At 56.0% G+C, this 24,910-nt stretch overlaps 1 protein-coding gene across 4 annotated transcripts; it reads left to right on the forward strand.

Moving 5' to 3' along the window:
- Positions 1 to 542: 542 nt before the first annotated feature.
- LOC114506244 (guanine nucleotide-binding protein G(s) subunit alpha) lies at positions 543 to 18,513 on the forward strand. Of its 4 annotated transcripts, none has more exons than XM_028523801.2 (13): positions 543 to 670; positions 6,908 to 6,980; positions 9,956 to 10,000; positions 13,979 to 14,033; positions 14,143 to 14,262; positions 14,738 to 14,835; positions 16,688 to 16,742; positions 16,837 to 16,910; positions 16,998 to 17,056; positions 17,171 to 17,291; positions 17,414 to 17,544; positions 17,693 to 17,760; positions 18,034 to 18,513. In XM_028523801.2, the coding sequence occupies exons 2-13, from the start codon at positions 6,946 to 6,948 to the stop codon at positions 18,178 to 18,180; spliced, it is 1,008 nt and encodes a 335-aa protein (XP_028379602.1). In that variant the 5' UTR covers positions 543 to 670; positions 6,908 to 6,945; the 3' UTR covers positions 18,181 to 18,513. The 4 variants fall into 4 exon arrangements, with proteins under 4 accessions (XP_028379602.1, XP_028379601.1, XP_028379599.1 ...); XM_028523796.2 differs by lacking the exon at positions 543 to 670 and adding an exon at positions 2,964 to 3,171; XM_028523800.2 differs by lacking the exon at positions 9,956 to 10,000 and having other exon boundaries at positions 568 to 670.
- The last annotated feature ends 6,397 nt before the right edge of the window (positions 18,514 to 24,910 follow it).

Genomic DNA, 24,910 nt, shown 5'->3' on the forward strand with positions numbered 1-24,910 from the left:
TCGCCGCAGCTCTGAAACTCTGTCTGGGCGTCGCGAGTAGTTCGGCTCCGCGACACCCACCTCCGCGGGCGCGCGCCGCCGGGAGGGCGGGGTGGGCCCGGCCCGCGTGCGCTGCCCGGGAGCCGGAGGTGAGGAGGCGCGCCGCAGGGGTGAGCGCCGCCGTCGCACACTTTGCACGCCGCCCAGGGCTACACCACTCACCGAAAATTGGGAGGCAGGTCTGGGAGGCGGGGTCCGGCGCCCACCAACTTGGGCGGCCCCGCGCCCCCCACTGCCGCACCCCCCGCGTCCCCTGCCCACTTCCGCGACGTCCCCACACCGGCCCGCGCCCCCGGGAGGCGCGGCGGCCCATTTGGGCGCGTCCTTGGCGGGCCGGATTTTCGGCTTCCCCTTCGCTTTATAGGGGCCGCCGCTGTGGGTCCGTCCTCTGAAGAGGCTGGGGCGTCATCGGGCTGGTTAGGAGCGCTGGTCTTCAGCTGGGACACTCAGTCGCGTCGGCACCGCGGAGCGGGCTGCGTCAGGTGGCTGGCCCCACGCGGCGCTCGCTGGCTCGCCGGCTCTCTGGCTCGGGGCTGCGGCACCGCGGCTGGAGCGAACCCCTGTCCCGGCGTGGGGCGGCGGCGGGCGGCTGGCAGGCACTGCCTTGCGTGTGAGTGCACCTCACTCACATGTAAGTCCGGGTGCCCCGTGGCTTCCCGCGAGGTGCGAGCGGCCCGGCGCGGGCAAGAGCCGACGGGACCGGGACCGGGACCGGGACGGGGCAGCGGCGCTCCGGCGCTGCCGCCCTGCCCCGCGCCTCCCGGGCGCCCCCCAATTCTCTCTCTTCTCTTTTCTCCTCTCCATTGGCGCGCCCAAGAGCCAAGCCAAGGAGCGCCCGAGGGTAACCGAAAACTCGTGCCATCGCGCCTCTGCACTTTTCTTTTTTGAGTTGTTTGACATTTCTTGGTGCTTTTTGGTTTTTCGCTGTTGTTGGGTGCTTTTTAGTGCGTTCTCACCCCTTTTTCGTTTGCTCATCCTTTTTGGCGCAAACTCTTAGGCAGCTCGCCCAGCAGCCCGAAGCCGGGGAGCCGCGCTCCGCGGCCCCGGGACAGCGCTTCGGGCGACGCAGCGGAGACCCCCGACACGGGGCGCACGGGGTTCGGCAAGGCCGAGGCCAGGGGCAAGCAGGGCGCCCGGGCCAGGCGGGAGCCGGGTACCCCGAGGTGGCCGAGCAACCATGCTGAAGATGGCCATGAAGATCAAAGCCAGGGCGCTGGACAGCGAGAAGAAGGCGGCAGCGGCGGCGGCCGAGGTGGCTGCCGAAGCTGCGGCGGCGGCTGCGGCGCTGGCCGAGCCGAGCGAGGCACCCGTGCCGCCGGAGAGCGGGGACCCCCAGAAGAGCACGAAGAACCCCAAGGACCTGCCACGCGGGGCGCCCCACGAGAAGTTCCTGACCGAGAAGGAGCAGAGGAAGCTGGAGAAGAAGCTGCTGGAGCAGAGGCGGAAGGAGGAGAAGAAGAAGGAGAAGGAGAGGAAGAAGTTCGAGAAGATGCAGAAGAAGAAGACCAAGAAGGAGAAGGGGTCCGCGGCCCCGGAGGCGGCCCGCGGCCCCGAGGGCGCCGGCGCCGCCGCCGAGGGCGCCGAGGAGGCCGCCGCCGGGGACGGCGAGGGCGCAGGCGTCGGGGGCACGAGTAGGGCCTGGGCCGCGTGGGAATCGGACTCGGGCGACGAGGACGACGCCTATTACATCGCGCCCCGCGTGGGGGGCGTCGTGTGGCGGCCTGGGCCACGGAAGGCCGGCGCGCTGAGCGCCCACCTGCCCCTCGTGGTGTTCCTGGTGTTCTCCGTGCGCAGCCCCTCGTGGGTGCTCAACTTCCTGCTACAGAAGCCCACGGAGCAGGGCCGCGGCTGCGGCTTCGTGTTCGGGGCGACCTGCTGCTGCCGCCTGTTCCTGGGCTGCGCCTTCTTCTCCTACTGGGGCGGCCGCGCCAGGCGAAGAGGCCGCGCGCGCTCCGGGGCCACAGGGGCCTTCGGCTCGGGCCAGGGGGCCCGGCGCCGGGGGCGCGATGAGAGGCTCATCTAGCGCGCCCCCCTCGCCCCCCACCCCCGCCACCAGACCCCACCATCCATGTGCAGTGTGGAGTGTTATTCAGTGTTCGTGTGTGTGTGTGGACACATTTTCCTTTTCGGTTGCTCTGTCCTTTGGTTCGTGCCTGCCTCGCTTTTTCCACGCTCCCTGCTCTCCGGCTCTCTCTGCGACTCTCTCTTCTCTTCGAAAATTTTCCGAAGTCCGGGCTCGGGCTCGCGCTCCCTCCCCTTCCGCCCACCCCGGCCCCTCGGTGGCGCCCGCGGGAGGGGGGGCGGCGGCCTCGGGGGCCGCTGGGCGACGCGGCCCGGGGGGTGGAGCGTTGGCGTCGCGCGAGGGGTCGTCCCTGGCTCGGAGCCGCCCCCTCTCCCCCCCTCGCAGCCGGCCGGGCTGGGGCCCGAGCCAGGGGGGCGAGGGGGCGGCGCCCCGGCCTGTCCCCGTCCCGTTCCGGGCCGGCTGCGGGCGGAGGGACCCCCCTTCCCGGGCACCCGGGGGGCGCCTCCCTCCGCCAGCTCCCGCCCTCCCCGCCGCCGCGGCCGCTCCTCATCCCTCCTCCTCCTCCTTCCACCCCCCTCGCCGCCGCCGCCTCCTCCTCCCCCCGCTCCCCCCGCCCGCCGGGGCCCTTTTGGGTAGGGGCGGCGGGCCCGGGCCGAGGCAATAAGAGCGGCGGCGGCGGCAGCGCGGCAGCAGCGCCCGCAGCTCTCGCTCCGGTCCGCCTCGGCCCCGCGCGGCCAGCAGCCCCTCCGGCTCCGGCTCAAGGGGCGGGCAGCGCGCTCCCTCTTCCTACCGCCACCTCCCGCCCCGTGCGGCCCGCAGTCCGCCCCGCGCTCCTCCCCGAGGAGCCGAGCCCGCGCCCGGCCCGCCCGCCCGGCGCTGCCCCGGCCCTCCCGGCCCGCGTGAGGCCGCCCGCGCCCGCCCGCCCGCCGCCGCCGCAGCCCGGCCGCGCCCCGCGCCCGCCGCCGCCGCCATGGGCTGTCTCGGAAACAGTAAGACCGAGGACCAGCGCAACGAGGAGAAGGCGCAGCGCGAGGCCAACAAAAAGATCGAGAAGCAGCTGCAGAAGGACAAGCAGGTCTACCGGGCCACGCACCGCCTGCTGCTGCTGGGTAAGGGCGGGGCGGGGGGCGCCGGCCCCGGCTCGGCCTGGCGGCCCGGAGGGGCGCCCGCAGGCCGCGCGCGCCGAGCCCGCCCCCCGCCCCGGGCGCGCGCTCCCGAGCCCGCTGCCCGCTCTCGGGCTCTGTCTCCGGGGGGCGAGGCCGGAAGGGGGACCCTGGGGCGCGGATTCGGCTGGGCGAGGGCTCAAAAAAGGGGCGGGGGGCCGCGGCGGTGCGGGCGCGGGGTCCCCTTCCCCGGCTGGCGCTCTCCCCCTCTCTTTCTCTTTCTCGCCCTCCTCCCTCGCTCTTTTCCTTGCTCTCTCTTTCCGCGAGGCCTACACGACGCCAGGGTCTTGGGTGCTTGTTGGGGAGGGGGAGGGGGAGCCCCACCGGGCTCTGGAGACTGCGACAAAAAGAGGGTTTCGGGGACAGGAAATGGGGTGGCGGGCAGAGGGAGGGGGACCCGCCTCCGTGGGGTGTGTGATTTGTTCGGAGAGGGGAAGAAAGAGGGGCCGGGGTGGAGGGTGACGCGGCGGGGGGCGCCGCGGTGGCCGAGGGGGCCTCGCCACGGGGAGACTCTGGCGGGGGAAGTGGCCGAGGAGTGGGGGACGGGTGACCTCAGCCCCTCGGAAGGGATCAGAGTGGTAAAGGTGGTGCAGCAAGGGGGAGGGGGCGCGGGCAAGTCGTGGCGCCGGAGCGGGGGGTGGGGAGCAGGGCGCGCGCGGCCGCTGGGCGCGACTTGGTGCGTTTCGGCTGGACAGACTGTGTGCGCGGAGCAGACGTGTCCCGGGCCGGGCCGGCGGGGGAAGGAAGGGAAGGAGAATCAAATAAAATAAAACCAAAAAAAAAAAAAAAAAATGGAGTTAGTACGCTGAGTGCCCAGTGAAGCCAAATGACACGTCATTTTTACAGTATGACCTTTTTTTCCCCTTCCAGACATGCAGGCTTTTTGAAAAGCAAAGAAGAGAATTAATTGTAGCGGCTGCCCTCCCCACCCCCCGCAGCTGCGCCCCCCATAAACCATTAACACACACATTTTCCTGTTGGTTGGCCACATTGAGAGCGCTTTGTGAAAAAAAAAGGGGGCAAGACATGCACAAATCAGAACTGGAAAATGACATTGGTCCGTAAATGGCTTCTTGATCTGGAAATGGCGTTTTTTTGTCCTTTTGGGGGGGGGGGGGGGCGGTGAGAAGACTTTTATTCCAGGTGGAAGGAGATGAAAAGACGTTAATTAGTTGTTTGTTGAGTGACATTTGGTTGGTCCTGGGTTTTCTCTTCGGATTGCGGTTTTTACTCTGGCCAAAAAAAAAAAAAAAAATGGGGGGGGGCGTGTGAACTATAAGGAGATGACCTCTCCTTTTTTCTCAAAGGGCTGCCCTGGGGAAAATAAAATAAAATAAAACAAAAGCCTGAAAGACATTGTTGAAATGACCAGAAGGATTGCCCAGCACTAATGAGTGTGGAAGTTTTCCCACTTCCTTAGTAATTTGGCCATCTGAGCTAATTGGTGAATTTGCTAGGTTAGCACCTAGTTCACGGTCACATTTCAAACAAAACAGCCTGATTATGAAGAATAAAACGTAAAAGCGGGCTTTTCTTTGTGGTGGTGTTTGGTTTGCTTTTTTTTTTTTTTTTTTGGATGGGTCATGCCTTTGTTCTCCTGGGTCCAAATTTCTGTAAAGCTGAAAACTATTAATTAAGGGAAAATAAGTCTCTTTGGTGTTTATGCATTTGCAGTTTCAATAATTAAGTGATACATATGTTGCGAATCTTATCTCAAACTTCTAAAGGTAGGATTACACTATGTGAATAATATGCATATAACTTTGATTTCAAAGCACAAGCCTGGAAAAGTCTAGAATCTTTCCCGAGGAATGCTATCTTGTTAGCTGAATACTAATTTAAGACCCGTGCCATGCTGGCTGGCAGGAAGGACCTTAAATTTCTGACACCTTTGTGTGGTAATCACCAAGCCTCCACTTAATCTGATTCTGTTACTCTGGCCACACCTGGCCTTGCTCTGGGTCACCTTCCCCAGGTGTCCTGGTCTCTGTGGCTACTTTTCCCCACAGTTTCGTGGTAGTCTTCGGTACAGGTGTGTGCAGCCCAAGCCAGCGCAACGCACTTGGCATGTTTTAAATGGCCATTCTCACCAAATAAGCCCCCCCCCCAAAAAAAAGAGGTAACAATGATGCCCCAAGCCCTGTGCTTAATCTATCTTAATTTAAGGACATGAGAATCAGGTGAATGGCAGCACCACACAAGGGCCTGCAGCCACGTCTCAGCTCGGCTCTCCAGTTTCACACGCATGGGAAACCGAGGCACGGGTCCGTGTGCACCCGCAAAGGAGGGGCTCCGCGCCCCGACGCCTCTGGCGTGGGGCGAGTGGGGGTCCTGATGAATAATTCTGCTTTCTCTTCGTGGAATCCCCTACGAGTGCCTTTAATATTTTAATTTATGAGAGGCCCATTAAGATACAGTGTGTTTGCTTTGAAATCGATGTTTCTGTGGAAACATTTTAACTTTTACAGGTGTTGCTCACAGCCTCGTGAACGGCAGGGGAAGGAGGAATGCCTTGCTCTCTGGGAAGTAAAACAATTAAGAAAATTAAAAATGAAAAAGGGGGGTTAGAAAACAGGCCTGTGGGGGGGCAAAATATGGTGCAGACAACTATTTGTGGGAGAGCACGCTTACAAAAAAAAAAGGGGGGGTCAGCAATCCTCCTTCCAGCTTGGAAATGTGGTTTTTCAGTACTTTTTACAAATGTAGGGTGATTTAAAATGGGGGTATGTGCCCCTTCTTACTTGAAAAGTTGAAAAGGGCTTGAAATCTTTGAAAACACAGTGGTTTCCAGGAATATTTTTCCTTCTGATGAAAGTCTGGTCCTTTTTAACTCTTCCTACAGTCGCCGCATGTGTGCGTGACTGTTTGCAAGCACGGTATTTGATATGAAAAGGTGTTTTTCCAGAAGACGAAGGAGCTGGTGGTCTTCCACACCACCATCGCCCCCCCACACACACACGGCTGTTGAATCCCGGGAGACTGTGTGTTTGGGACGACGGAGTTTGCGGGGGAAGGAGGGCGGACAGTGGGGTGCCATGTTGTGGCTTGAGGGGCCGGTTTCCCAGTGGCCCCGAGGGGACAGCAGCCCGCCCTGAAAGCCACCGCAGCGGGCCGGCGCCGGCGAGGCTGCGTCAGAGCCGCTCTGCAGTCTGCAGTATCTGGGCGCCGGTCCTGGGTCCGGGGTGTGAGGCTGGACACACCTGGCCGGCTGTGGCCGGGCGGCCCCGTGCACGCACGTGCTGGGGCTCCCGAGCTGGCCAGGGCGTTCGCAGGTCCCGAGGGTCCAGTCGCACGGCTGGAACCTCACTGGTCTCACCACCCCCCAGAATTTGACATTGCGTCATTCCTTCTCCCCCCCCACCCCTGCTTGCTTTCCTGCTCCACAAATTTTAAAACAACCAAAAAAAAACAAAAACCCACCCTAAAAACAGCAAAACCTTTCATTCTTGTGTGTTGCTCTGACGGTGAAATACTGCAGGGGTACAGAGCTGGACATCTAGCTCATGTTTGAGGCGTCGAAATGTCAAGCAAAATTGCAAGTCTGTTATTTTGTTTGTTTGTTTTTGTGTGTGTCCGTCTGTTCCTGTTGCCCGTGGCCTCCGTGGAAGGCACAGCAGCCCTCTCGCTGCCCAGAGCGCGTGAAACGGCCCCTCATAACCTGAGCCTTGCTTTCATTTTCTAGGTGCGGGAGAGTCTGGTAAAAGCACCATTGTGAAGCAAATGAGGATCCTGCATGTTAATGGGTTTAATGGAGAGTAAGTGTCAAAACCGGGCCAGGCCAGGGCCAGGAGCACACATGACCCTGACCTTTAGGGAGTTCAGGTAGCTCGGGGGACTGGGCAAGCAATTGGCACGTAAGTTTTCAGAAACTGCATGTTAGAAAATCAGGGGAGGGCTCTTCAGGGATTCCCCCCCCTCCTGTTAGTGTTTAGTGCAGCAACAAATAATCATAGCAATAATAGTAACGTACCAGCCTTGCATAAAACAGACAAAAAAAAACAAAAAAAAACCTGCCCTGTGGCAGGAAAACAGAGCCCAAGGGGCCCCCCCAGACAGGTCTGCTGCAGACCTGGTGCTGTGGGCCCTCGGCATGGCGGTCACCAGCAGGGGCCACCCCCTGGGTCAGGCGACACTGACCGCGGCAGAGAGGGGTCCCCCCCCCCAGCAGATTTCAGCGCAATGCGCCAAAGCAGGATGTTCTAAACTACTAGGGAAACATTGTTTCAATAATGTTCTCACACAAAACAAAGTTGGAAGAGGCAGCCCTTGTTAATAATTCCTCGTCCCCCACCTTTGGAATTCATATTGTGGGTCCATGGTCGTTTCCCTTTTTAGAAATCAGTAGTCCGGCCGAGAGGGGGCCCTGACTTTGACGTGGGGAGAGGCTGGGGGTTCGGTGCTGCCAGCCGGCCGGGCTGAGGGGCTCTCTTGCCTTTGAAATGCCCTTGCATCCCACCTTGGGGTGGGACGGTGAGAATGCGGATGAAAGGAGACCCCCAGAGACACAGCCTGGACCCCGTTTTCCTGGTGTGAGAGCAGAGGACCCCCCCAGCCCCCCATGAGCAGCCCCGAGGGGCGCTGGTGTGCCATTCCTAACTGCTCGGCCCTGGCACCCCCCTCCCTCAGCCGGGGCTCCAGTGAGAGCGGAGCCCTCGGTGGCTCCCTGTTCAGGCCCAGAGGGGGAGACCGAGTCACAGTGGTGTAGTTGAATCCAGGCACTGCCCACCCACCAAAAAAAAAACAAAACCAGGCATAAAAAAAGTCCTTACTGTCCTCTGAGCACCAGGGAAACAAAGAGTGGGGGTTTTTCACCTCTCGGAGGTTAAACAACCGACTGAAGGCAGCCCTTTATGGAAAACTCTAGAATTTCTTAGACCAAATAATGGGGTGGGAGGTAAGAAAAGGGTGACGTCATGCAAATGGACATTTTAGTTTAGGGTGCCTTTGAGGCCTTCCCCGGGAAATCAGGGGGATTGGCCATGGCACTGATTTTACGGCCGACCCCCGGCGAGTTGTGAGCACGCGTGCACACACACCCACCCCCACCCCCGAGCTGCTCATTAAACAAGTGGCCTTCCGTAGCCAGAGAGTGATTCTGAAAGTCCGAGTTCCCCATGCGGCCCTCAGGGGGGTCCCGCCACCAGAGGTGGTCCTCGGTCAGTAAACAGAAACCTGCGACAGACTTCCCGCTGCACAAACGTGTCACCTCAGGAGAAACCTCTTGCATCATGCCCCCACCCCGGCCACTTAACGGGCACTGCTTCTTCACCCTGCTAATTAGGCAAAACTAATTTGGCCGCGTCCCCTGTAGATAAATATTTTGGTTGAAACTGGACCTGGCCAGCGTTCTTAAAGGGTGCAGTGCCCCTGTTTACCTTGGTTCCAGCCCCGGGGGGGCGGGGGGGGGGCAGCCCGTGCCATGGCGGGCTGCAGGGGTTTGCTGCTCTGCCCACGGCCCTGCTTTTCTTAATTGTCAGAGAAAGGATTCCCCTCCCTGAGCCGGCCAGTCTGTAACGCAGACCCGGCGTTGAAAGCAGAACCTCTTTTCGATTTTCCCTTTTGAAAAAAAAAAAAAAGAGGAAGGGCCTGTTCCAAGTTCGCCTGCTCGGTGGAGGAAGCCATAGGTGTAGTCTCCAAGGGCGTTATATTTAGCCTGGGAAAGGGACGCCCGGGACTCCTCCTCAGGGTGCGTCTGGGAGCCGTGCTTGTGTGTCCCACAAGCCTCCTTTTTCCTCCCTCCGCACCGTGGCGGGGCGGCGGGCACGGCTCCCTCCGTGCCTAGGAATTCCCGGGGAAACCGGGCCCAAAGGGGTGGGGTCCTCCCCTCCTCCCGCAAGCGTGCGCTGCTTGAGTGCTGGGCTGAGCTCTCCCACCTGCCCTAACTCCCCGCTGGTGACCTGTGTAGAGTGACTCGGAATTCTAATCTGACTTTCAGAAACAGAGGTCAAATTCGGATTCCCCTAACCCGTAGCTAACGCTCTTCCTTCCGTTGAGTGCCACAAACAAACATCGCTATTAACCCCGGCTGAGCTAATCAGCTGATCCGAGAGCAACCAGACAGCGTAGCCACGTCGCCCTTGCGACCCCCCAGGGGTGGGGGGCACCCACTGTGTGTGAAGACTGGGTTCTGAGAGGTAGTTTTTTTTGTTTTGTTTTGGTTTTTTGTTTGGTTTCCCCAGTCCAGACATGGTTTTTAATTGGTGAGAATTTGTGGGGAACAATTACGTATCCATAAAAACATTTTATATAGTTTCCCCGACTGCAGGAAGGGAGGTCCTCGCCTGGCACCAGGTGTCGCGGGCGAGCGCCACCCGAGTCCGGACCCCGAGCCTTCGCGTGCTCGGGCCCGCGCCGGGGACTGAGGTCTGGGACTCAGCTCGGAGTCTTCCTCGGGGCCACTGTGTTCTCAGGAGACTTGTGAGACAAAGCACTGCTTCGGCTCCCTGGTGCACCTACATTTAGCGCAAGCACAGGAAAATAATTATCAGTCCCTTCTGTCCCCGGCCGGGCGTCTCCAGAGGGCTCAGCTAATCTGCAGCCGAGGTGCGGAATTCCACCCGCCACGGCCCGCAGCCGCCGGAGACGGTCCCCGCGCGCCCGGAAGGCGGCCTCAGAACTATCGGGGTGGTGGACAGCGGCCCCCGGCTAGGAATGCAGAGAGGTGGGGTGGGGATTTTGTGACCTTGCCGTGCCTTGCAGATTAGGTGAGCTTTCAATCTCTCTTTAAAAGGGGCGGCGAAGAGGACCCGCAGGCTGCCAGGAGCAACAGCGAAGGGTAGGCACACTCAAAACCAGAAAAAAAAAAAACTTTTTAAACAGACAGCCAGACATGAAGACCATGCTGGGAAACTGAGGGCAGAGCCCCGGGAGGAAAGCAAAAAATCATTTAGGGGCCATCCTCCATCTTGGTACACGTGTGCAAAGGGGCAGAAACAATTCCGTAACATCTCACAGCACGTGCCCGCGTAAAACTTTTTTTTTGGCCATCCTTAAAGTATAATTAGATGCAGCTGAGGGGGAGTTCTAGCTCTCAGCGTTAGACAATCAGTTTAAGATTTGGAGGCTTGCCGTTTCTCCTTACGGTTCCTGCCCCGGGCAGGCCTCCCCTCCCCCACTCCCACCCCCCCCAGCTCCACGTGAAGCTGCCCTTGTTTTTAAAACTATCCACTAAATTCCATCCACCCGTCGGGTGCTCTGATTTTAAAACTGCGAGCTTCTGGAACGAGTTTTCCTCCCCTGAAACTCGAGGTACCCTAGCACCCTTAAATTTGGGGGGAGGCGCCAGATGCTGGGCACCTTGGCTGGAGGCGCGTCATTGTTAACGGATCATCTCCAGAAGCTTCTGGCCTTTGAAAAGTTATCAAATTAACTTTAGTCCCAGGCACTGTAGTTAGCTAGTGGACAGGAAATGGGCGATGGCATCCACCTTTTTTTTTTTTTTTTCCATTCATTATCGAGTTAATTGTTTTTCTTCACTCCCGCATCCCCACCGCCCATCACACGCCAACACACACACGTGCATGCCAGGGGGGCCGCTCACGCTGCGCCTGCGCATTCAGCATGCTGTCGTGGGGCAGCCGTTTCTCATGAGACCATGCAGGGCCATCCCCCGGGCCTGGGCACCCTGAAAGGAGTAGCTCCTGAGGCCGGGAGGGGCGGGGCAAAGGAGCCCCGGGGCGGGGCGAAGTGACTGACACGTGTTTGTTCATCTGTTTCTTTTAGAGTATTTAATTCCTAGATGGTGGCTTCCCGTTCCTCTCCTTCCCGGCTATGCCCCACCACCCTTTGCATGCTGGAACTGCTAATCAGAAAACTGTTCTGTGGGGGGGAGGGGGGATGGGCCCTACTACCTAACCTCTAGAGATAAGTGAAAAAAAAAAACACAAAAATACCAAAAAAAGCAAAAAAAAATCATAAAAATCAAACAAAAAAAAAAGAATGAAATACTTAATTATCCAAAATGTAGTGTAACACCCCAAACGGGCATCCGCCTAGCCAGTGACCGATGGTCTGTGTTCTGTACCAGAAGTTGGCATCCAGACAGAGTGGCCAGGCCTCCCCCAACAGCCCACCGCGCGCTAGACGCTGCGCTCACCCCGACCCTACTACTACTACTAACTAACCTGCCTGCTCTTCTCTGTGACCTGTGCACTAAATCTCAGTATTAACACGTGTGATTAATAAAACTTCTCTGCATGTCTCAGCAGTCCCTGTCTGTCTCTCTGTCTTTCTTCTTTTGTCTGTCTGTCCCTATAAAACCACAAAGGTAGCCAACGGAATGATATCCCCACAACCACTTGGGGGGGGGGCGGGGCTGTTGGGATTCGAACCAAGTTCCTCCGCTTCTTTAAGCATAGTGGGCGGAGCCCCAGTGCCCTGAAAGTACTCAAGCCCCAGCTTTTTGGGTCCGTTAGAATTCTAGCCCTTGGTACACATTCGGGCCTGACACCTGAGACACTTCGCCCTGAGTCTGCCAGCCAGCGCCCCGGGTTCCCCGGGGGGCAGGGGGGACGGGAGAAGCCCGCCAGCCCCGCGGCGGGACACCCCCATCTCCGATCCACAGCGATCGCCCCAGCGGCAGGTCTCCACGTTGGGAGCGTTGCACACCCGAATTAGATTTCGGGTTTCCTGTTGTAGCGGGTTGATACTTGATACACTCCCACACCTACTCACACACATAGATGAGTACTGAACGCGTTCTCAAAATATCCGCATTTAAGACGGGAGCGTTTCCAATTACCATACTACTACTTAGACCCAAAAATCAGGCTGAATGAGGGAACCTGGTTTCCGGAGATCCTTTCCTCCGGGCTGCGGGTACGTCTGGGTGCCTAGTGCCCAGGTGCAGCTCGTTTTAATTACTGCGGGGCCTCAAAGCCAGAGGAAGGGTCTGGGCGCTCCCCTCCCTGGGAAGGGAGCCTGTTTTTAGTGAGTGGGAGCAGGTTTGGCCTGTGGGGTCTCCTGTGAGTTTGAGCCCCTAGGTAAATTTCAGGGCCCCTCAGGTGCGCGTGCTTTTAAAACGCTGACATGCGCAGACCTGATGGTAGGTGCAGCCCCACATCTGGACGTCTGTCCTGGTCGGTGGGCGGAGCTGCAAGCTGGCTCCGACCCGCAGGGGTCTGGGTCCAGCGGCCGAGCAGCTGGGTGGTCCCTCCGTCCTGGCTGACCCCACCCCTTGCCCCGTCTGCCCCTCCAGGCCCCAGGGCGCAGCAGTCTCGCTTCACACGCCCACAAGGGGATACCTAGGCCCCTCTGTGCTGCCCCCAGCTGCTGAGAGCAGCCCCCCCCCCCCACCCCGGGTGACGGAGCAGGGTCCCAAGGCCAGTGGAACAGGAAGAGGCTGCACCTGGCAAGGGCACACCCCTCACACATGCAGGCCTTGATCTCAGAAGATGAGACCCCAGGGGAGGGCTCTGATGGGGGGGGGTCAGAGACGGGAAAGACCAGGTTCTCGGGGGTCAGGGCTGTGGGCAGGTGGGCACCAGGGCCCCTCCTCACCCCACTAACACTCAGGCTGTGGCTGCTCTTAACACCCCCACCCCCACTCACATTTCCTCTGTTACTCCTCTGTCAGTCCTCTGTCGGCCCTCTGTCCTCTTCGCAGGGGTCCCTGCCTCCAGCCCCTGACCCCAGGTGAATGCTCCTGAACCGGGGAGTCTGCAGAGACTCTTTTTAAAAATGCCAAGAGGAAGATGAGCCCTCTGTCCCTCTGCCTGTGACTCCCACGTCCCCGGGGCCTCAGTTTCCTCCGTAGTACCACGCCCCAGGGCCCGGCACGCAGTAGGTGCCCTTCCACCACAGAAGCAGGCCCTGCAAAAAGTCCCGGGGGAGGGGAGCAGTGGGTGTCGCCAAGGTCCGTGCCCCAAGCCAGGGGACCCTTCTCACCCCTGAAAACCCACGCTGAGGCGTCCCCGGCACATCCTCAGAACTGTCCTCAAATGAAGGACAGCTTCGGGGAGACACGCAGTGGTTCAGTGGACATAGTGGGGTGCAGACATGCTGGCAGGGGAGGGGAGGCCCAGAAGCCCGGGGGTGTGGCCTCCACGAGTGCCCGTGACCATTCCACACAGGCCGTCCTCCAGCTCCACCTCGAGGTCGAGACTCTAAAGCAGCACAACCTCTGACCTCCACTCAAAGAGCATCCCCCTCAGCTCGGGAGTCCCAGATCACCAAGACTCCCTGGGGGCAGGGGCTCATCCCTGCGCCCCCAGAAGGGACCCTGTGCACTCACAGCCCGCTACAGTGGCTGTCCAAATAAGTAAACAAACATAAAGAACCTGCCAGGATAGCCTGCCACCCCACTAACCCTAACCTCCAGCCCACTAACCCACTGGCCCAGTGCGCCCCAAGTGGGGCCCTTCCCCCCCTCCCCTGCCCACAGTGATGCCCCCTCCCCCACCCCACCCCAACAGAGGCTGATGACACCTAGGGAGTGGGGTGCCAGGGGCTGGAAGCCCACGGGACCACCGCGGAGGGAGTGACAGGGCAGGGCCCAACTTCTGGTACAGGATAGCAGCCTCGGTCCAGATGCCAACCCGCCAGGCGGCCCCGTGCGGGGCGGAACCGGGCGGTGGTCATTTCGAACCACCTGGGTTCCGACCCCCCGAACCCCTGGGGTGCAGTGCCCCTGTCTGAGCCCGCCACCGCTCCTTTGGGAACAGAGTACTGTGCTTAGTCGGAACAGCATGACTAAAGTGACCCCATTCGTGCGCGGGATGCAATATGATTGTTCTCCTCTCCGCCCCCACTGTAGTGAGAAGGCCACCAAGGTGCAGGACATCAAAAACAACCTGAAGGAGGCCATTGAAGTACGTGCGCCAGTTTGTTCTCGCTCCGCGGCCCCCGCCCCCGCCCCCACCCCGGCAGGCAGGCAGGCAGGGCCGAGTGGCCCCTCACCCCCCGCTGAATCTCTTTCAGACCATCGTGGCCGCCATGAGCAGCCTGGTGCCCCCAGTGGAGCTGGCCAACCCCGAGAACCAGTTCCGCGTGGACTACATTCTGAGCGTGATGAACGTGCCCGACTTCGATTTCCCTCCCGTAAGCGGAGCCCTGGCGTGGTTGTCGAGCACCCCCCACCCCGCCCCCCAGGGTAGCTGGCACGCTTCATCACAGCCACACCTGTGTGCGTGCCACACCTGTGTCCCGCCACGCACCGCACAGCTCAGGGGGGGCACCCTCGCTGTTCCCACAGACGGAACCCCGACTAATCGGCATGGCTGGGCTCAAGGTGGGCGAGCAAAACTCGGCCCCCGGAGAGAGAAAGCCATGAGCTCTGCCCCCTGTAATTGCCTCCCCCCATAGGCATCTTGGGACAAACGACAGTGTGTTAAACACGGCACACGAACCCTGATGTCCCGGTAACTGAGTGCCCTAACCCTAACCCCCCGGGCACCCCGCGCCAGCCCCGAGTGCGCTATGCAGCCGGTATCCCCGACCAGAAGCTTGGCCCCGGGAGCCCACCTGGCCGCGTGGGTGCGCCCCGCCCCTGACGCCCTCTCCGTCCCGCCCACAGGAGTTCTACGAGCACGCCAAGGCTCTGTGGGAGGATGAGGGGGTGCGCGCCTGCTACGAACGCTCCAACGAGTACCAGCTGATTGACTGCGCCCAGTAGTAAGTGGCCGCGCGGGATGCCGCGCCCGTGGCCCTGACCCCCGTCCCGAGCAGCGGCCGGCTCTCCCCACGCGCAGTTAGGCCGCTGCTCTGAGTCACGTTGCTCAGAACCCTCCGCTGCGCTTCCCAGGGCTGGGGTGTGCTTTCACACAAACAATTAACGCCTGGTAGCCAAAATGGCAATTACTACAGCGAGGAGATGATAGTCGTGATTAATTAGGGAGGCGGGGCAGCGCTCACACTTGGGATAATGGAGAAATATCTCTTTGCTGTCATTTAAAACCCGGGGAAACCTGACAAAGGGGTGCCTCCCTCCCCCGCCCTGGGAGCGGGTAAAGGCTTTGCCGCCGCTGCTCAGGGCTGCGTGGGCACGCAGACCCGCGTGTTTCCCCCCGCGCCAGAACAACAGGCCCGTCGCAGCCCGTCCTTGGGACCCCCGCCCCCACCCCTCCTTCCACCGAGTCCTGGTTTTCTCAAAAGTTTGCGCTAAGAGCTGGAAGTGCTAATTATAGTAACGCAAAACAGATGGAAATCCTGGAATTGTCCGCTCTGCGCTGGGCCCCAGTGAGCGGGACAGGTAGCGAGAGACAGGGTCAGGCCCCGCCGTGCCCTCCGGGAGGGCGGGCCGCGCTCGGGGCGCTCGGGCCAGGGCGCCCTTTTTGCTTTGTTTTGTTTTGTTTTGCTTTCTTTTTTTTTTTAATGCCACATTAACTTACTCCTGCAACTTTATCTGAAAGTGGCACCGTGCCCACGGTGTATGGCAACTTTGGAGCAACTCTGGGACTTAGTTGACAACTTGTAAAATGGCACCCCGGGCCGGAGGATCCCCGGGCCTGCGTGGGCCTGCGTGGGCCCGGCCCTGCCCGCCTCCGCCCGCACCGCCTTCACGTTACAGTTGAGATACTGGTGCCTTGCCCATTTCTTAAGCTGCCTATTTTTATTTGTTGAACTGGGGTTTGGCTGGCCCGGCTCCAGCTGTCTCTCTCACAAGATTTGGTACTGATGAGCTATTTATAGAACTGTGGTTCTGTTGCCATGGCAACGCGCTGGCGGCCAGGGCGGCTGGGGAGCTATTTCGGGCCTGGCGCTGTAATGTAAGACTGATTGGGCAAGTCGGAGTGCCCTCCCAGCCGGGCTGGCTCGACTGGTGAAGAGGAAGGGGAAAAAAACTCGCAGAACTTCTTCCAGCCGACTTTTCCCCTTCGGGACTTTCTTTCCTGAGGAGCCCGTTTTAAAGCCACTCCAACACCCCCACCCCCACCCCCACCCCCACAGTGGGTGTAACGTTAAGTTTTCGTAATGTTTATATCAGTGAAGTTAGTCTCGTCTTTCAGAAGTTGCTCTTCCTGGTTGTGCTTTGAGTCGAGAGCGAGGAGAGGGAGCCGGGCCCCTTCTCCACCCACGGCTCTCGGTCCCCTGGGGGAGCCCCCGCCCCCCCCAGACCCGGCCCCCCCAGGCCCGCTCCCGGCTGGTGCAGGACCCGCGGCCCGCGTGGCCCCCTCACGCTCCAGATTTCACATCTGGACTCCCCTCGCCCGTGGGCCGCACAGGCCGGAAGGGAGCGTTGTGTGGGCTTCCTGTGCGGCGTGGTCGCGGGCGGGGCCGCGTGCGCCCTCCTCCTCCTCCTCCTCCTCCTCCTCCTCCTCCTTTGTTCTCGGTGGCCAGCGAGGAGCTTAAAAGGGAGAAGGGAGGGCTGTCCCTCCGGCCCCTGGCGGGGAGTCCATGCTGAAAGGCCCGAAGCGCACAACCCGGCACCGGCCGAGCCCACGCCGCGCCGCGCCGCTGCGGGAGGCGGGAGGGGCGGGCCCCGGGGCGGCGCTGAGCACGCCGCGTGTCCGTCTCTGTCCCCCAGCTTCCTGGACAAGATCGATGTCATCAAGCAGGCCGACTACGTCCCCAGCGACCAGGTACGCAGGCCGGCGGGGTTTCGAGTCCCCTCCGGGAGCCGCCCGCCGGGGCCTCGGCTCGGGACGGGCGGACCTGACCTTGCTTTCGTCCTAGGACCTGCTTCGCTGCCGTGTCCTGACTTCTGGGATCTTCGAGACCAAGTTCCAGGTGGACAAAGTCAACTTCCAGTAAGCACATGGTTTTCTGTTCCCTGTGGCGCTCGGGGCGGGGGGCCGGGTCGGCCCACGGGGTGACCACTGCCCTCCCTCCCGCAGCATGTTCGACGTGGGCGGCCAGCGGGACGAACGCCGCAAGTGGATCCAATGCTTCAATGGTAGGGGGGCGTGGGCCCTCTCCCGGTTGGGGACACTCTGCCCTCCTAGTCGTGAGTGAGGGGTCGTGTCGTTTCGGCCTCCCACACGCACCCCTGTGCTGTCCCGTGCCCTAGATGTGACCGCCATCATCTTCGTGGTGGCCAGCAGCAGCTACAACATGGTCATCCGGGAGGACAACCAGACCAACCGTCTGCAGGAGGCTCTGAACCTCTTCAAGAGCATCTGGAACAACAGGTGGGTGCGGGGGTCCGCCCAGCCACCGGTCCCCGGGGGGGGGGGGGGGGGGGCAGCCCCTCCCCGCCCCGGCGGCAGAGTGCCGTCCGGCCAGGCTGCAACTCCGCTCCCCTCCCCGTCAGATGGCTGCGCACCATCTCGGTGATTCTGTTCCTCAACAAGCAAGACCTGCTCGCTGAGAAAGTCCTTGCTGGAAAATCGAAAATTGAGGACTACTTTCCAGAATTTGCTCGCTACACTACTCCTGAGGATGGTACGTGGGGCGGGGCACGCGGTTCAGCTCCTTGGCTGTCCCCACCTATTTGCATAACGGAGGGACCCGAGGGGCGAAGGGGGGGCGGCCGTGGCGCAGGCTTGCTGGCTAATTACCTTAAGTAACACAATGCCTGTCTTCTCCACAGCTACTCCCGAGCCTGGAGAGGACCCACGCGTGACCCGGGCCAAGTACTTCATCCGCGATGAGTTTCTGGTGAGTAGAGACTGTCTTTAGCGCTCTGTCTGGCTGCCCTTACTCTCAGGGATGGGAACCGACCTACTCCCATGTTTGGGGATTAAACCATCCACTTCGGTTTTCTTTCGTGGGTGGCCCGCGCGAACTTGAGCTCTCTGGCCCCTTCGCTGGGATTCGTGGCAACTTGTGACGTCCGTAGCTGGCGGAGGGGCCTTGGGGGCGGGCCCTTGGGGGCGGGGTTTCCGGCGAGGAGGCCGCTCGCTCACACCCGTGTCCGTGTCCGTCCCGCAGAGAATCAGCACCGCGAGCGGGGACGGGCGCCACTACTGCTACCCCCACTTCACCTGCGCCGTGGACACCGAGAACATCCGCCGCGTGTTCAACGACTGCCGCGACATCATCCAGCGCATGCACCTCCGCCAGTACGAGCTGCTGTGAGAAGGGAACCCGACCTTAACCCGAGCCTTAAGCGCAATTAAACACGAAATGTAATTGTACACGCAGTTAATCACCCACCATAGGGCATGATTGACAACGCAGCCTTTCCCTTCCCCCCTGAGTGATCTTGCGAAACCCCCTCCCCCTTCCAGCTTGCTTAAATATTCCAAATTTAGAAAGCTTAAGGCGGCCTTCAGATAGAAAAAAAAAAGGCCACAGTGGTTCCCTCTCTCTTTACGTAATTAACAGCAGCAAACAGAAATCATTAAATGAATTAAATGAAATGAATATTGTCTTGTGCAGCATTAAAAATCAATAAAAAATTAAATGTGAGCAGTTTGCGAGCCTGTTGCGTTATTTGCGGCCGGTTTCGCGCGCGGGCCCGTCGGTCGCGGTGTCCATGGCCTCAAAGGGTGGGCGGCCCCACGCTGAGGCGACGGGGCCCAGACTTACAAGTGGGTGTAGGAACCCCGCCCCTCTCTCGGCCTAATCTTTGGGTTCCTGAGACACTTGGCAGACAACACAAGCACCCACCCCCTCCTCCTCCCCCCGAACAAGGCCCGGGGGGAAACCACTGGGCCCTTGGAGAATCCTGTACTTGGGTCTTTGGTGCCCCACCCAGAGATCCTCTCAGCCCGCACCCCAGGGTGTCCGTGTACCCAGAGTCTCCCCGAAATAGGTGGTGGTAGCAGGAGCTATCACAAAAATGGAAATAGTATTAAAATAACTGGCTGGCCGTTTGGGGGAAATTTTAAGGTGGAGCCCTGCCTCATTTCATACATACATCAATCACATGTTTAAATACAAAAAGGTGCTTTAAAAATGGCTATGTTTACAAATAAAATCCCGTATAAATCTTTAAGCATGATCTATGATCCACAAGCCATGGAAGAGAGAATGGGGGGGGGGGTGAGGGGAGGAGCATACAAAATATAAATCACAAAGTATGAATGGGGCGGAGGGGGCGGGGATTGTATCAAAATCTGTCCCAGAGGGTCGATTTCCCTCATTAGCAAGAAGAAGAAGCAAACCCATCACAAAAATGGGCAAAACACGTGAACAAGCAATTAAAATACATGGGGAGCGTGGAGCCCGCACCATAAGTGAAATGCAAATAAAATCTGCGCCTTGTGGGGAGGGGGGTGGTCATTGGCACCCACAGGCCCCCCGAAGCCCCTCGGGTTGCCACTTGGACTTGAGGTCCACTTGGGTTCTCTAGCCCTTCACCCCCAGGGTCACCCCTTGGTGCCCACCCGTGGTGTGGCTTCCCCAGGTGGGTGGGTGGTTGGGGGGAGACCCCAGCTTGCTTCCACGTCAACCGCTGCACCTTCTGCAACGGGCCCAATGGGACGTGAACCAAGTCCATTCTATAATTCAGGCCAAATGTCCACTTCCTGCTTTCCAAATCACACCAACCCTAGCCAGATAAACTGTCAGCAACAGGAGCCCCGAGGAGGGCAGAAAAAGTCCCAAACACACCATCTCCACAACCTCCCTGTATCATATCCAGTCCACGTAAAGACTGCACCTGCTTGTGGGCCAGGCCACAGAACAGGCCTCAAACCACCCCCCCCCGCCAGCTCTGGCCCGGGAGCTCAGTTGGTTACAGCGCCATCAGGACACTCCAAGGTTGCAGGCTCCATCCGGGTCAGGGCACACACAGGAATCAACTGATGAATGCGTATTACATGGAACAAATCAATGTTTCCCTTTCTCTCAAAAAAAAAAATAATTTTTAAAAACCCGGCCCAAATTAACATATAATCTACATAATTGCTCACTATGCAAATATCACCAGAAGACCAGCCCACAAATTCCCATAATTCCACGAAGTATCCAAAAACACACACAACTAATTAGAACCTGAGACCGGCTGTGAGGTATAACCACCAGACCAGCTGACCACACAGACACCTACCCATCCAAGGAAAGGCTACGCTGGCAGAAAACAGGTTCAACGCTGGTCCACAGTCCCTCTTTCCAGATGACCACCTGCATGCCATGTCTCCGTAGAACTTCTGGAACCTTCTCTGAGTAGTCCATATAAGATGGCCACAGCACTAGCCACATATCCACCAAAATTAGAAAAATGTCAAGGCCACAGAGCAGTTACACCAAGAGAATGATACCCCAGGTACTCCCTCTTGCTGGTATAAACGGGCGGTGATGATGGGGTGGGGGGGGGCTCCCCCTTCCCACCAGTGCCAAGGGTAGCTGTGGGGCCACCTCCAGTCGCCTCTTTGTGTCCAAGGATCCCTTCCCTTCCTCACCGTCCATCCCTCCTCTCTGAACCCTTTTCATTTCCGTTTGCCCTTTGACCCGGTACCAAACCAAACTCTCACAGGGCTACTCTAAGCTCTAAACTCCAGGGTCTTCAGCAAGCCAAGAAATTATGGAGAATTACATCTAAATCTTTGATTACAAGAAGACATTAGTTTTAATTTTTTAGTTGAATTTTATCTCTATTCGAATGCAAAAACAACATATTTTTCTAAATGTAAGAATTTGTGCCACACTTTGTAAAGTGTATAGGCCAGTTATTATAAATAACCATTCACTGACCTTTTAAAGAAATTAATAATAATAATAAACAACCACTAAGCCCCCTGACGAGGCCTACTATGAGGGCCTAGATTGGGCAGAATTCTTACCCACCTTCCCTTTTATTTAAATGTGAGCAAAACTGTATCAGAAGAAATGCCCCTTCTAGGTCAAATGGCATTCTTCTACCATAATGCATGTGGGTTTGGGGCACACTTTTGGTCATTTTATTATCCACCGACTGTGGAGAGAATACGGAATCTGTGCCAGCCACTGGGCCGTCTGCTTCCCTGGGGTTCACCCTCTTTGGGGGTGGGGGGGACAGGCACTTACCACATAAATCGTCAAAAGAAATACAGATGGTGACAAGGTCTTTGAGCTCATAAACAAGTTGGGGACAACAGGGAATGGGAGAGGTCAGGGGAGAGGTTCCACTTTAGACAGCGTAGCCAGGAGGGCCTCCTGGAGGAGGCAACTTTGCTTAAGGAAGTACAAAGGTGCGGAGGAGCTGGGCATCCAGGTCCAAGCAGCCAGCGGGGCTTTCGGTTAATATCAGTTATTAATTGATACAAACCTGAGCACGAGCATTTACAGAGCACTTTCCCGGGTGCCAAGAGCTGTCGCAGGCCCTGGATAAGGGCTGTCTCACGCAGCCATCTCGAACCCCTAGGAAGATGTGCCCTAACTATCTGGCCCAGGCGTAGCCAACCCGTACCCCCCTGTGCAACAACAACAAAAGATAAATTACATCTAAAACGTGGTGAATAACTCATGCACATTAGTCATTTAACAATGGTTGCACTAAAAGGCCATTGCAATAAGCACTTAATGTGAGTAACGGCTCCCCACTTTGCTCCCTGTGTTGGAGCCGAGTGACCTGGCGTCTCCACCGTGATTGTCCTGCGTCTGCGCATTCATGTACTGTGAGCGCCTCAGTGTTCTGGTTTTGCCCGTCTTATTCTCTGTCTCAGTCAGGAATGTGTTTGGCTGCCGATAACCGAACGTGGACTTGGAGTGGCCCAGAAAAACAGGCTCGTGTCTCATTGACCGAAAATTCCGGACGCAGCTGCTCCCTGGGGTGACTTCAGCAGCCCGTCAAAGGCAGGACCAGTGCTGCCACGACTCTCTTGGCTTCTCTCTCGCCGCTGTAGGAGGTATCGCGTCCTTGGCCTGAGGCTAACGCTCTTCCTTCTCTCTGGCACCGAGAACAGTCAAAGATACCCAGAGAGCAAGATCAGGAGGTAGATGGTTAGATACACAGCTAGCTAGGCACACAGGAAAACATCTACTTGATAGCACTATTACACACACGTGAGGATTTATAATTTGGATCTTGATGGAACATCAAGAAAAATATGTGCAGTGCCTGCAGTTTGGAAGGATTAGGGGAGATAATAGGTTTTTAAAAAAAAATTCTTTTGAATAATAAGAGACTAATTTGTATGATTCTATATAAATCAGTTTGAAAGCCTGGAGAAAATAGATAATTGTTGCCCTGGCTGGGGTAGCTCAGTGGATTGAGCGCGGGCTGCAAACCAAAGCATCGCAGGTTCGATTCCCAGTCAGGGCACATGCCTGGGTTGTAGGCCATGACCCCCAGCAACCGCACATTGATGTTTCCCTCTCTCTCTCTCCCTTCCCTCTCTAAAAATAAATAAAAGTAAAATCTTTTTAAAAATTATTTTGAAAAATAGATAATTGTCCAGAAAATACTGAAATACTGTTGATCAAAATCGACTCCAGTGGAGACAAAAACAATCTCAGCAGACCACTTGCCATAGGAAAAAAATACAGAACACAGTTGGACAGCATCGTGATGAAGTGGCCCCAGGCTGTTTTGGGGTGGGAAGCCGGAAGGAAGCCGGAGGGAAATTTCTGCAGTGCTAGTACCTGCTTACTCAGCATTTAGGTTATGAAACACGTTCCGTTAGAGAACATCCATTGGACTGTATGCCAATAATTTGTGCCGTTTTCAGTATGTATATTATACTTTAACTTTTAAAAGAATGAGAAGGAGGGGAAAAGGCACCAGGCCCACATAGTTTTATAGGGGATTCTACTAATTCTTTAAAGATCAAATAATGTCAGTACTACTTAAATTGTTCCAGAGTAAAGCCAAAGGAGACGTTCAACATTATTTTTGTGAAGCAAGTATAACATTGATTCTAAAACATGCTAAAGATTGCACCTAAAAGTAAAATTACAGACCAGCCTCACTTATATCACTGTGAAAAATTTTAAATGTAAGCAAGCAGGCTACAACATTAGATTTAAAAGATAATATATCATACCTAGATAGGATTAGATTTATTCTATGAATTCAAGGTTGGTTCAATATTAGCAAAACATTAATATTTGCCAAAATTTAATACCCACTTATAGTTTTAGAAATCCAATAATATAGTAATTAATGAAACTTTAATATAATGACTATGTACTATATATAACATACATTTACATATAATTTGTATAGTACAATATATATATATATACACATATAATATGTACATAATATATATTTTTCTCCAATAATCAAAATTTTACTTAATGAGGAACCTCTAGAAACTTTTCTAATAAGGTCAGAAATAAGAAACAAAAAAGACAGGGATGCCTCATATCACCATACTGCATTTATCATTGGATTGGACATACAAGTCCATTCAATTAGACAAAAGAAAGCAATTATAGGCCTGAGAATTAGAAAGGAAGAAGTAGAACTATCCTTTACTGCAAATGATATAATTAAATATCATGATTTCCCCCCAGAAATACACAGGAAAATAATTACTAAGACACATCAATTTAGTAAAGAACAGTTTTATAAGACCAACATGCCCAAATCAATAGCCTTTCAATAATGGAAAGATCATCCAGAGAGAAAATCAATAAACATCTGGCATGAACGGCACTATAGTCCAAAGCGACCTAACAGGTCTACAGAACTTTCTACTCGGTAGAACACACACTCTTCTCAAATGCACAAGAAACATTCCCCAGGATAGATCACGTTAGCTTACAAAGCAAATCTTAACAAATTTAAGATAAAGATTACTCTCTAAGTGAATTTCCCATCCAAACTGGAATGAAACTAGAAGTCAATAAAAGCACAAAAATGAGGACATTTATGAATATGTGGAAACTAAATAACACGCCCTTGAATAACTATTTGGTCAAAAAGGAAATTAAAAGAAAATTTAAATTGTACTATTAGACAAAAAAAAACAGAAAGAAAATACAACATACCAAAACTTACAGAATGTTGCAGCAAAAGCAATACTAAGAGGAAGCTTATAGTGATAATCACTCACATTAAAAAACAGGAAAGAGCCCTGACTGGGTAGCTCAGGTGGTTAGAGCATCGCCCCACCTATGTCAAGGTTGCAGGTTTGACCCCCCAGCTAGGGCATGTAAAAGAATCAACCAGTGGATGTGTCAATAAATGGAACAACAAACTGATGTTTCTCTCTTTCTCTCTCTCTCTCTCACACACACACATATGCACACATCAATAAAATTTTTTAAAAGTGAGACGATCTCAAGGAAAAGAAGAACAAATCAAGCCTAAAGGTAGCAAAAGAAAAATAATAATAAAGATAGAGTAGAAGTAAATCAATAAATAATAGAGAAGCAATAAGAAAAAAGTAGTTGTGGTGTTTTGTTTTGTTTTGTTTTGTTTTTTGAAAAGATAATACCAACAAACACTTAGCTACCCTAAGAAAGAAAGGAATACTCAAATTTCAAAAATCAGAAATGAGCCCTGGCTGGTGTGGCTCAGTGGATTGAGCATCAGCCTATGAACCAAAATGTTGCTGGTTCAATTCCCAGTCAGGGCACATGCCTGGGATGTGAGCCAGGTCTCCAGCTGGGGGCATGCAAGAGGCAACCAGTCGATGTTTCTCTTACACATTGATGTTTCTCTCCCTCTTTTCCTCCTTCCCTCACCTCTCTAATAACAAGTAAATAAAACCTTTTAAAAGTCAGAAATGAGAGAAGACATTACAACCAATGACTCAGGAAAAAAAATGAATCACAAGAGATAATTATGAACAATTATATGCCAACAAATTGGATAACCTAGAAGAAGGAGCTAACTTCCTATAACATACAACCCACTGAAACAGAATCCAGAAGAAACAGAAAGTCTTCACAGACCAATGACGAAGAAGCAGATGGAATTAGCAACCCAAAC

This window comes from Phyllostomus discolor, chromosome 9 (genome assembly GCF_004126475.2).
Source record: "Phyllostomus discolor isolate MPI-MPIP mPhyDis1 chromosome 9, mPhyDis1.pri.v3, whole genome shotgun sequence".
In the NCBI taxonomy this organism is placed as follows: Eukaryota; Metazoa; Chordata; class Mammalia; order Chiroptera; family Phyllostomidae; genus Phyllostomus; species Phyllostomus discolor.

What these genes read in the sequence shown, in the direction of transcription:
- LOC114506244 (XM_028523796.2), top strand. Translation starts at nt 3,033, where the DNA reads ATGGGCTGTCTCGGAAACAGTAAGACCGAGGACCAGCGCAACGAGGAG. An exon ending in GTGGATCCAATGCTTCAATG is followed by an intron (nt 17,057 to 17,170) that starts GTAGGGGGGCGT and finishes CCCGTGCCCTAG; the next exon opens with ATGTGACCGCCATCATCTTC. An exon ending in AAGAGCATCTGGAACAACAG is followed by an intron (nt 17,292 to 17,413) that starts GTGGGTGCGGGG and finishes CCTCCCCGTCAG; the next exon opens with ATGGCTGCGCACCATCTCGG.